Source organism: Mytilus trossulus, chromosome 2, assembly GCF_036588685.1.
Source record: "Mytilus trossulus isolate FHL-02 chromosome 2, PNRI_Mtr1.1.1.hap1, whole genome shotgun sequence".
NCBI lineage: Eukaryota > Metazoa > Mollusca > Bivalvia > Mytilida > Mytilidae > Mytilus > Mytilus trossulus.
The window spans coordinates 21,908,675-21,921,851 of record NC_086374.1 but is presented as its reverse complement, the minus strand read 5'-3'; the positions used below and the strand labels follow the sequence as shown (position 1 = coordinate 21,921,851).

Sequence of the window (13,177 nt, the reverse complement as noted above, 5' to 3'; positions counted from 1 at the left end):
GTAGCCAATCCATTATCCAATGGCTGCCAGCCAGGGATTTAGTATAACATGGGACCCTAGCGGAAATACATACAAATGTCTTCTTTACGGGGGCACTAGCTACGATTAAGCGATGAAACATTGATAATTACTGTTTCACTTGCAAGTGAATTAGCCGACCTCATTAAATCCGTATTCATGTGAACTTCACTTTAACCCCTCGCTAGAGATTGACAACGCATGCATTATACGTGTACAGGTTATTTAAAGAAAAAGAATGTCAACAATGAAAGTGGAACTACTGTAAATCATTTGATTACTGATTCGATCTATATAAAATCATTCTTATACGGTTTTAAAAAAACAATGAGACACATAAATTTTTAATCTATAAGATAAAATCAAACAGACCTATAAAAATCCAATTGCACGTGTTGGTTTAATCTATTCATATGGTTATTTATGTTTACATCGCTTATATGGTCATCTGAGGTCAAATCAATAGTTAATTAGATGGCGTCTGGACTAACATACACACAAAACGAACCTACATATTATCTTTACCATGCTCTAGATCTGTATACTGTTTATTTTAGACTTTTGGTAGTTTGGATAAATGTTTTACATTGTTATAAATCAAAAGTGAGAATTTGAGTCAAATCTGTAACCATGAATTTGACAGCTAGTGCCCCTTTAAGAGAACTACTGAATGAAATGAAACCAAACATAACAATATTAAACCAAATTTGGCCTAAAACATCATTATAAGTAACTGTTACAATTTTTTACATTTTTTAATATTATTTCAAAATCCCAAGTAGAATCAGGTGAGTGACACAGGCTCTTGAGAGCCTCTAGTTGGCTGACATTTCAAATTAGGCTCTATTAGCTAATATCACAACGAATCATAGCTAATACAGTGACTACGTAGGTGATATTTCTTTTGTTGAAAAGTTACGTTCCTGCGTTTAATTCGTGATAAACAGTACTTGTTGTGATTTTCCACAAAAAATCAATGAAAATTGGTAAATTTCCATTGATTATTGGACAGTAAACAAAGAGCCAGGGGTACAATCAAAATCATGTGATGGATATACACACATCGGAAGTAACAGTCGAGCAGACTGCTTGAAAGGTAAGTAGTTGTATTTACTTGTTTATATCAATAAAATTTAATAAATAAGGTAGTGCACCGAATGTCGGATACTTTCTAGTTTTGAAATACACAATTATCCTTGCTGGAAAGCGTGCAGTTGATGCTAACACTTTGACACAGTTATCCGTCGAAAATTTGGAACTGTGTTAAAGTGTTTGCAATAACTGCACGCTTTCTAGCAAAAAAAATTGTGTATTTTGAAACTATATAGTATCCAACATTCAGTGTGCCAACTTATTAATCAAAATTTAATTGATATAAACAAGAAAATGCAACTACTAACCTTTCAAGCGGCGAGTTCAACTGTAACTTCCGGTGTGTGTATATCCATCACGTGATTTTGATTGTACCCCTTGAAAGAGCACATATGTCGAAAAAACAGATCTTTGAAAATAATGTTGTTAAAGACATTTAACATGTCAAGCTTGAAGATCTAGTTTGTTGACTTCTAAATTTGGCTGAAATCCAGTAGATTTAGTCAATTTCACAGTTAGAAAAAACAGTGTCATTTCATATATATCAAGGTAAATAGCTCCTGAATGGTGAAAGTTAAAATCATCTTTGAACTTGCCTTCTATTTTGTCACCTGTAACAACATATTATAATTTGAAAAGCATTAGTAGAATGGTTCTTAGTTATTGGACAATGGGCATAAAGTGTAAAGTTCCAAAATATTAAGGACCATAACTCTTCAGACAGACAGACTGACAAGGTGATGGCAGTATATATAGAAACTTAGTGAGTAAAGGAATAATGTTTTCTAATGTACATTTGATAACAACTAGTAACATTTTGTTCAAATCTTTTATTAGAATCTGGATAAATAAGTTTATGGAATGATTCATTTAAAACCATTGCTGATCATCTTCCTTAAAAAAACCTACATTTCCATTTAAAAAAACACATGTCAAAGAACACAATTAGAAAGACTTCTAAAAATAATCAAATAAGATTTGTTTTACCAGTAAAATTATGTAAAAGGCTCATATTGACAGTTTGTACAGTCAGTAAACCACTAAAACAAAGGTCTATAATAAGGTTTTTAAATCAATACAAATAAAAAACTTAAAAAAATACAATTCAATATTTTGTTTTGTACAATTACTTTCTTCAACATTTGCTGATAAATTGGATAAAGCGAAATCATTAATCGGTTAATTAATTTACCACAAATGTCATTCAGCTTTTCACTATTAAAAAGTAAGACAACTAACAAAACACCTTTTTTTTATGAGATCCATTGTGTAAAGTTTAAGGATTTGATTTGGAAATGAATAAAGGAATGATAAAGTTGACATACAGAGCATTGAACATTTCTATATTGACAGGTGTATACCTCACCGCAATCTTTTACCAGTCCAATTTAAGGTGGTACCCAACACTTAAACTAATATTAATTTGGCTCGTTTAATTTTCATAAAACTTTGTTAAAGTATTTACTTTGACCTTTTAACAAAAATATAAAAATTTCAAAAATTTTGAACCAACCATTTTGTCAGAAAAATTACAGTTTATATAGCAGTTTGACAAACACCAATTTTGATCATTGAGAAGCTTAACATTCTTTTTACAACACAACGTAATTAAAACATTTAGCTGACTTTACAGAGTTATCTCCCTGTAGTGTTAGGTACCACCTTAACCCCTATGATGGCAACCATATGCATAATATAAAACCAGTAGAGTAATGGTTTTTGCATGACCACAAAATTTATATTTTAAAGCTCAACAAAAATTTGTCCCAAGTACACGGATGACCCATTTGCACTATAATTTTTATGTTCAGTGGACCATGAAAATTGGATAAAAATTTCTTATTTGGCATTAAAATTAGAAAGATCGTACCATATGGAACATGTTTACTAAGTTTCAAGTTTATTGGACTTCAACTTCATAAAAAACTACCTCAACCAAAAGATAAACCTGCAGCGGGACAGACAGACGAACACATGCACGCACAGACCAGAAAACATAATGCTCATAAATGGGACATAAAAAGTTTCCTGAGTTTAAAAATTAAATATTTTGCCTATCTTCATGTACAACATTGTGTAAACATGTTTGGGTTTGCATAAAAAAAATCCCTGATTGGATCTTTGGTTAAACTTTTACAATACTATCATATCAGCATGTAACAGGATAAGTACTTTTGATTTACAGTCAATAAGAAATAAAATACAATGGAAATCTGTTTTGATATACAATATGCTTTAACTGTCTTAAATGTTTTGTCTCTGTCTGATGTGCAAGTGGAATAAAATCTTTCAACTTTTCTCTCATTTTATGCATTTCACTGTACTTGACCTGTTAGAAAAGAAAATGAAATAATAATAACAGATTTATGCCTTTTTCATAAAACTTGGTGATTTGAGGATCATGGACTAGTATAACTATGACAAATTATGGCTGTATCATGAATTCTTTTGTCTATGCAAAGATGAAAGTTAGAGTTGACTTTGACATAAATCCATGGTGATATTTATTGCTTTAACAAAGGTAATGATACAGACTTAAAATACCTGATCATTGAAAACAAGCTAACTATATAACTATATTCAAACTATGCAAATGCCCATGTCCACAAAGAAATTGTTGTAGACAATACATACTAAATAAAAAAGATTTTCAATCAGAATGAAACACCAAATCTGGAATTACCGGAAATCTTTAGACATGAGTAGTTTGATAAAGCCCCAATATGGCCCATATTTCTAGCATTAATTAGAAAAATTGACAAATATATAAATGAATCATAGCTCAAACAATGACAAGACAGGGAAAGGTCTCTGTCAAAAAAATATGAATCATCATTCTTCACAAATTGCACAAATTTCAATAACAACAGATCAATTACATTAGTTTTTATGACTGTTCCTTTACCTTTAGTGTGTGTGGGGTTTTTTTTTGCTGATCATGTACTGCTTATGGGGTAGGTACTGTACACCATATTTTTTTTTCATTTCATATAAAATTTCTACTTGTTCTGAGTTTTGTGGTAATAAGTACTGTATACAAGTTTTGTATCTCTTGGTTGAGGCACAATAAAGTTAGAGAATAGAAAGTCAGTATTTTTTTCCATTTTTAAAGGAGCATTACTCTAGACCATTTATAGTGACGCCACCAAAATTCAAACTTGAACTGTAAAAGTAATAAGCATTGTGTACAAGTTTCATAGTATTTTGTTGATCTTGTGATCAACCTTGCCATGTTGTATTTTTAATATATCTGTCATTCAGTCTTACCTCGACAACTGTAAAATGCCTTTCCTCCAAGAACTTCTTTTGAATGGCATATTCTCCCAAAAGTCTGCCTGTGTTTTTACAATAGCAATCAGAAGTGTATGGTAAAATTGCAACCCTGAAGAGATATAGAAAATGTATAATATCTTTATCAATAAATAACTTCATTCAATTAATATCAAAATTGTTTTTATCTTGGAAACTTTGTTCAGGTCATATTGTTACACTATATTTCCTAATTTTTTTTGTTTTGTTTATCATACATGTATTTTTTTTTGTTAATCAATAAAAAGAGATGTTAAATTTGTTTCTTTTTAGGAGGGAAAAGGTGCTGGTTTTCAACAAGATCTATTAAAACATCATTTTGTTATCAAAATAATGTATCTTGGTATAAGCCTCAACATATCACAATGAAATGATTCAAGTACCACTTGCAATGTGAAAGACAGATACTTTTTTATGTATCAATAGGGTCTTTGTTCACTGAGGTAGTAATTACTTTTTAAACTTATTTGATTTATTTATATCAACCAAGCCTGATTTTATCAATAAATAAAGATTGTTTTCGGCACAACACTCTGTCTATGGTCCAAAGGATTCTTTATCTAACTATTGTCTCATTAATACAATGTCTTTGACCAGATGCTCCACAGGGTGCAGCTTTATACAACCGCAGACATCAAACCCTGACAGTTGGGGCAAGTATGGACACAACATTTAAGCTTTGAATTTGGATTGTGATTAAATAGTTGACACAACATAGGTTTCTGACACAGAATGAATGTGGTCTAAGAACTTAAACTTAAGGGTCATTTTACCGCAAGGTATGTTGACCCCGGGTTCAATTTTTAAGGGGTTCAAAATACCATATGACACCGGGTCAAACTTTAAAAATCTAAATACATGTTTGATTCAGCATATTGAAGAATCCCATATATTCATTTTTTGTTGAAATCAAACAAAGTTTAATTTTGGACCCCGATTTGGACATACTTGAAAACTGGGCCCATAATCAAAAATCTAAATACACGGTTAGATTTGGCATATCAAAGAACCCCAATAATTCATTTTGTGATGAAATCAAACAAAATTTAATTTTGGATCCATTTGGCCCAAAATTCCTAAACTGTTGGGACCAAAAACCCAAAAATCAATTCCGACCTTCCTTTTGTGGTCATAAACCTTGTGTTAAAATTTTATAGATTTCTATTTTCTTATACTAAAGTTATTGAGCGATAACCAAGAAAAATGCTTATCTGGGACCTTTTTGACCCCTAATTCCTAATCTGTTGGGACAAAAACTCCCAAAATCAATCCCAACCTTCCTTTTATGGTCATAAACCTTGTGTTTACATTTCATAGATTTCTATTTACTTATACTTAAATTAGAGTGCGAAAACCAAATGTCTTCTGATGATGACGACGCCAACGTCATACCAATATACGACCAAAAAAATTTCAATTTTTGCAGTCATATAAAAATGATAACTTCCTAAACAAATAGAAAAGGTACACAATTGCACAATGTTTTTTGCTTTAGTGTAATCTACAGAGAAATTGGCAACTTGATAGCATACACACATAAAATTACAGACACAATGATTTATAATTATGTAGAGTTCCAGTTTCCCCAAACCAAAATGGCAACTAAAATGAATTTATGTTAGGGGAAATTCGCCTAATTGCGGACAGCGGCGATATGCGGACGGAAAACGAATTTCACACTTTTCAATAAAATTTTGAGGAAAATAAAGAAAATAATATATGAAAAAAAGTGTTTTATTTTTTATTGACGCTTTATTTTGTTGCAATGATAATAGCATGTTCATAACTTACGATTTACTTTCATGCCATGTGATTAAAAGTACATGCTATAAATAGCTTATGTCAACATGTTCGAAACCCGGGAAATTTGGAAAAAAATCCAAAGTCATCGAGTCACAGTCAATACACATTTATTCATGTAATTATGGTTATCTCATGTGTTGAAAAGAAAAAGGCATTGCATATTATATTCAAGAACACATTTCTGTTTACTCTTTTTATTGATTTGTCTAAATATGATTACAAAATATGGAAAAGCAAGTGTCCGCATTTACACTACCGAAAATAATGTGATAGCCGTAATGCGGACACAAGATTTTATGAACACCACGTGTAGTGGTGCGATGTCAATACCATGATGTGGAACATACGCAAAATTATCTTAGTATCTATATACATTTGTAAATGTATATACAGTAATAATGCGAATCAGATACATAAATATGATCTCAATAAAGATTTGGGTTGATTTGTTTTTAATTCATTCTTCATATTACAAATATTATGCATTTGGTAGTCTGATTTTTACTACAATTGCATACCTGTCAACTGACCCGAGAATTTCCCAATCATCTGAGGGGTCATCCCGGAGACCCGCCGGGTCATTGAATAATCCTGAAGAAATTTCGAAAATGACCCGTTTTCACATGGATGAGGGGGAGGACAGGGGGTACCCTTCTCCTTTCTCCTATCCCCTTTCTCCCTGTCTCCCTTACCCCTGTCCTCCCCCTGATGGATTTTTTAATAGCCTTTAGATTTATTTCATAAGTGAATTTCCTTGGAAAAACCGGCAAATTCGTAATTCTTCCACGAACAGGAAGTTCAGCTAGCTGTGTAAACTGTCAAACTAAGTGACCTATTGAGTGCATGGCTTCACTTGGCAGCTTTGGTGTCAAACACACTGTTAATTAACAAGTACCTTAATTAGCTTTAGGTCGTAGATAATTCGGTGCATTACGTTTGCGCGCATTACCATTACATTTGCGCGCAAAAATCATTACGTTTGCGGGAAGCTTTTGTTTACATTTGCGCGCATTTTTTGACAGGTAAATTCAGGTAAAATACATGTAATAATACTTATCTATTTATTAATTTGTTTAATCATTAACAAGTATATGTACCCGTTTCGTAAGTCTAAGTCCTCTGTTCACCAACGAGGAGGTGGAATTGGTTTTCGAGCAGTATAACTCCGTTTTATTATGCACACGCACTAAATCCTAGAAATATGCACATATATGATTCCCTTTTCACGGTTTGTTTTCAATTCTAAGACATCCATGGTGTTGTGAACGTCATCTCTTGACTTTGGTAGAGTTTTAGTATTCCTTGTTTCGTTTTCGGTAGATAGCCATGGTCAAACTCTTCTGGTCTTTTTCAATAAGTGTTTCTTCTTCTGAATGAAGTTACATGTATGCCTTAAGCTATAACGAGGATTATCATGATCACTTTATTCTTAGTTTTAGAATTCTATATGAACAACATATTATTTAAATTAACAAATATTTTCAAAATTAAAATTCAAACTCACATTTATCATGAAAATAAAAAAAAATATAGTCATTTATAATTTAATTTAATATTTATTTATATTTTTACCTGAGTTTACCTGTAAAATGTATGCGCGCAATTGTAATCAAACGCTGCGCACAAACATAAAACTTTTTAATCCTCAAATGCGCCCAAACGTAGTGCGCCCAGATAATTACACCGTGTGTTATAAACAACTGAAGTTACCCCCCCCCCCCCCCTTTTTTGTCAGCATTCAAAATTGTTCCTTATATTTATGTTTTTGGGGTAAAAAAGATTAAATCAAAAGCAAATAGAATGCAAATACATATTGAAATATTACTTTTCATTATTTTTATACCTTACTACAATAATTAAATAAATAGTTGAAAATTATTTTTTTGATCTATACTTCCTTTAACTGTTTAACTTTACTTTACTATACTCTAATTTCATTTCATGACAATTGAAGGTAAAAGAGAGACGAAAGATACCAGAGGGATATTAAAAAAGATATAAAAAAAAATACCAGAGGGAGATTCAAAATACATAAATCGATAATAAACTGACCACGCAACGGCTGAAAATGAAAAAGACAATCAGTTAAACAATAGTACACATGACACAACATAGAAAACTAAAGAAAAATTAGAATAAACAGCACGAACCCTACATCAAATATGTAAGGGCTGATTAGTCAGGCAAGGACTTAAAATACATGCATGTTTAGAATAGACACCCAATTGCACCCATCTTCTCTAGGTAAAAAACTGAAAAACGTCCTGCTCAAGTCTGCTTTAAGTCTATCTCTCTCTGTCTTTACAGAATGTCTACATGTTTCGGACTTTTTGCAAGAGCAAATGGAATGAAATCAAATGTACCTAAAATATTTGCCAAAATTTAATTGCAACAATTTCTCGAAGAAGAGTGGCTGTTTGAAAATGATGCTGTTTGCTGTTAATTCATGAAATTATTGTTTACCAAAACATGTATATGTATCAACACTGCTATTCGAAATTATTGAAAGTGATAAAGAAAATGAACCCAGCAGCATTGTGTTTATTGCTAGACAATAAGGTAGAAGAGATACAGAGTTGGACATTATGAATACAGAAGAGACATACGAAGTTATTAATGTCAAGGACATTCTTTTGGAGAAATGATTCAGTATATAAAACTTTTAAAAATATGATCAAATTAAATACCATTACATCGGCTTTAATGATCTCTTTTGACTTCCTGCAAGCGTACAATAGTAATGGCATTGTTTATTCATTCGTCTGTCTGTCTGTCCGTCTCTCAGTCTGTCATGACAAAAATACGATGAATCGGAAAACAAACATAAACAAGGAAACTGACAAAGTCAAGAAAAGACACCATCGGTCATTTAAAAAAAAAGTAGAAATGCGCCACTAGAAAATCGAAATTAATGGAGATTCTACCATTGGTATTTAAAAAGGTTGAGTATGATCACTATGACTATCCATCAAAGTACATTTAAGATAAATTGGTGAATGAATCTTGAATAGACAGACCGATGGAAGAGTAATTTTGTATCTTTCCTTGTAATTAAATCTAAACCCATCTATGGTACTTACTGTCATTCTAAACCATGTGCCATGTTTATCCCTGTTTACTTTTCTTCTATTTAAATGAAATTTGATATAATTTTGTATGAAAAAAAACAAAGACAAAACTGTATCGATTTCTATACATATATTGTCAAACTGTGTGCACAACAATCTTGAAGGCATCGTCCTATAATTCATCTGAAGTATGTGTCTTATTCTACGTAAAATATGAATGAAACAACACCATAGTATAAGAACCAGCACGAGGTACCACACATATTCTGCATACGCTATTCATTTTATCTAAAAACAGCTGGTGTGAAAATTTCAAAGATACTGAAAAAAAACGACCCAAAAATAACAGAAAACATATAACAAAAAAATAAAACAAAAATAAAATAAAAACAAAAAATTGGAAATAAAGATAGTCACAAAAGAATTTGTCAGCACTAAATAGCTCCTGCTTCTAAATAGCACCTGCTTTTTATATCATTTAATAATTTACATTTTTGAGATATTTATACTTTTGATTATTATTATTTCACCTTTCCATGTGTATTACAAGTTTACGTGCGAAACCTATTCTCAGATATGCTTTAAGATGCAATGAAAGGGTATTCATGAAAGGTAATCGTATATGTAGACATAGAAATTTCGTTTTGAATGGCAAGTGTAGTTAAAAAAATAAGTGTCCGCAATTTGACAACAATGTGTCCGTATTTTAACTCCCTATGTCCGCATTTACACGACTGCGCATTTCCGCGGGTTTTAAGTATTTTCAATCTACCAATCAAGAGAGGTGACATAAAACCGCGGGAAATAGTCGGTTTGATACCCCTCTATCCTTTCCTGTCCAGTGCAACCACCAGTATGTCCGCAATTGGCATCTACGGTATTCAAACTTCCAGATTTTAAAAAGTGTCCGCAATTCGGCGAATTTCCCCTACAGCTTTTTCACTAAATGTACACTTACTGCCTCAATGTTGAATTGTGATCATCTATAATTTTATCCTGTAACCTGAAAAAAATATCAAAACTAATCACACAGTCAGGAATATAAATCATTTATATATAATAATTCATTTATTTTTTGTTTTACATCAAATATTCGTAGGATAACAATTTACAGGAATTTCATGGTTCAGGTGCATCATCAATTTAAGTGTTCAACGAACAACATATTTTTTATAGGCTTGTATGCAGAATCTGACAAAATAACTGATCAAAATTTTCTTCAATCCACAAAACTTGGGACCCACGAAAATGAATTCATCCTCAGTAGTCTCAATATTTCCTGAATTTCTTTTTTTTAATACCCACAGCAAAAGAACAATGTACCGAACTCATGGGTATTTCAAAAGTTCAAAATCCCTGGAAAAAATTTGCATATGAATTGGTTAAATATTTGTGTCAGATTAATCAATGTATACAGACACTCCTTATTTTCATCTTTTAACTTGATCTGGCTAGTTCAATTATAGTACACATATATACATTATTCTTACCTGCGGTATAGTGGCTTCCCAATCTAGAAAAAAAAATAAAAAATTTAAAGAATTTAAAACAGAAAATACATTGCTAACAAAAAATACATATAAATAAAAGAAAATGGAAGAGAAGAGAAATATCAAAGAGAGCAATCTAAAGCAACTTCACAACAAAACAAGCAATTAAAATAAAACACACCGAGATCATAAAACATTCTTTCATCAGATGGATATTTTATAAACCACTGTTTTTTTTTTACACTTGATAATTGCCGAACAATGTTTGTGTTTTTTTGCTTTACATTTTACATACACATTTAATCATGTGTGAGCTTTAATGAGGTCAAGTTAGTCACAGATTTTTTTGAATTATGCATACAACTTTCGCTCTTTAAACTATAACTGGAAGTGGAAATAGATAATATATATGTCTCTTTTATTTTGTGAAATATTGGTGATTGAATATTTTCAAAATAGGTTGAAACTAACATACTGTATTTAACATATTCTTTAGTACAGTTAAATATAAACTATATTGATCAATCATTATCTATGTTTTATTACATTTTTTGTGTCTGTAAAATATTTGATATCCTGTAGGAGTTCTTCGTATGTTTTCTCTGTTTCCTGTTGCCATTCATCATTGATCAATCCATCTTCTGACATGATATCATTGGTTTGGAATAGTAAATCTAATCCCTCTGCTTTAGGGTGGTCTTTATCCATGTCATTCCTGTCTTCTTTGGACATGTTGGATATGCCCTCTTCAACTGTATTATTATTTTTGAAATTATCAAAATGTTGTTCACCTTCCTGTGTAAAACAAAGCATATTCTCACTATAAAATGTGTCTAGTGAAAACTTTTGATTAGGACATCTTCAAAACTGGAGATTCTACTAGGCTAGGAATCATAAGGTTATACATGATTAATTATCAAACAATATTAACATCACATCAACTGATTCCTTGGTTGAGTAGATAGATCACTTGTTTATAGTTGGATTCAATTTACATCAGAACAATGCATAAACACAATGACAGGAATTACCAAAATTATTCGTTTGTACAAGAAAACCACATTGTTAATCAACCTCTCCTTTGTAAGGATAGGACCACTTTATTTTTATTTAGTATAAATGATAGAGGAACATGTTAAATATTACAACTTCTGATAATGATAGATATCATTTTTAAATGTGTAAATAAGTTCTTCAAAAATGTAAATCATTAGTGGAAGAAAATATATAAACTGTGATTAACAGTTGTTACAAACATTTGACCTCAATGAAAATGATATCATAAACTTACCAATAGTGGAAATGCCTTAATGCCATTTATAAGAGATTTATTGCACAAATTCAAATCTTTTGTCAGCAGCAATACTGAACAATCTGGATCTTAAAATAAAATAAATATATATTGTAAAATTAACAAATTATGACAAATGTCCTAATCAATAATGAGCTTATTCATTATACAATGAACATCAACTGAAGAAAATTAATGATTTTTATAAAAGTTTATATCAGCCAAACTCTAGTTATACTTGTTACTACTTATTTTCCTTTCATTGTGAATAATTGCATGCTTATATGCTCTTCCTATTCATGGATTATCAACATGTTAGATTTCTTCCTGTATATTAAATCTTTCCCTCTCAATTTATGACAATACTCACTGTTACTTTGATATTGTAAACAACATTGTAGTATTCTATCATCACTGCATTCTGCTTTAAAATCACTGACTTCAGAAGCAATTCTTGCCTACAAAATAAAAGAATTGTCATAGAATTTACCAGTCTAATTTGACATGATAAGTATTTAAACTTGTAAGAATAATCGCTATAATAGCCAGTAAAATCTGTATAAAAAGGCAAATAAAGGAATCAAAGGAGACAACTCATTTCCCAAGGCACATTATGTAAAAGGTAATGTACATGTATGTATCATTTGTTTGATTTTTTTTCTTCTAAAAATGTGATGTCTTATCGTAATTGTTATAAAAACAGGACATATAGGGCCTTAAAACTTATCAATAGGGTTTCCTATGTACTAACGTAAATAAAACATTGCTGAACTATGTTCTAAACTTCTTTAAAATCAAGGTTATGCCTACAACACTAAATGTGACTTTGTGATAAAGTGTTCTTACCTGTGCAGGTGTCTGTCCAACAACACGTGGGTGACTAGATTGAAAACATTGGTATAAATACTGAACTGCATGTCTTGCTTTCTGGGCTGTTTCAATAGTCTGTAAATAACGTTTTTTTATTTTTTAATTCTCTTTAAAATTTAAATAGTAGAACATATTTTGTAATTGTGATGTAAAAATTATGCTTATAAATTTCATATACAAAATGCACTAAACAGCATATATGTTTCACCATCATATGAAGGTATGATAGTATGACT

General features: G+C 31.1%; 1 protein-coding gene across 2 annotated transcripts in view; it reads right to left on the bottom strand.

Annotated features, from left to right (window-relative positions):
- Positions 1 to 1,943: 1,943 nt before the first annotated feature.
- The window catches only part of LOC134706733 (uncharacterized), a 30,290-nt gene continuing 19,056 nt past the window's right edge, over positions 1,944 to 13,177 (bottom strand). For both annotated transcript variants that reach the window (XM_063565934.1, XM_063565933.1), the window contains exons 14-21: positions 12,918 to 13,016; positions 12,442 to 12,529; positions 12,072 to 12,160; positions 11,327 to 11,575; positions 10,781 to 10,803; positions 10,249 to 10,293; positions 4,378 to 4,492; positions 1,944 to 3,439 (exon numbers count right to left, since the gene is read on the bottom strand). In XM_063565934.1, coding sequence (XP_063422004.1) covers positions 3,296 to 3,439; positions 4,378 to 4,492; positions 10,249 to 10,293; positions 10,781 to 10,803; positions 11,327 to 11,575; positions 12,072 to 12,160; positions 12,442 to 12,529; positions 12,918 to 13,016 — 852 coding nt within the window. In that variant the 3' untranslated portion in view covers positions 1,944 to 3,295. The remainder of the gene's footprint in view (positions 3,440 to 4,377; positions 4,493 to 10,248; positions 10,294 to 10,780; positions 10,804 to 11,326; positions 11,576 to 12,071; positions 12,161 to 12,441; positions 12,530 to 12,917; positions 13,017 to 13,177) is intronic.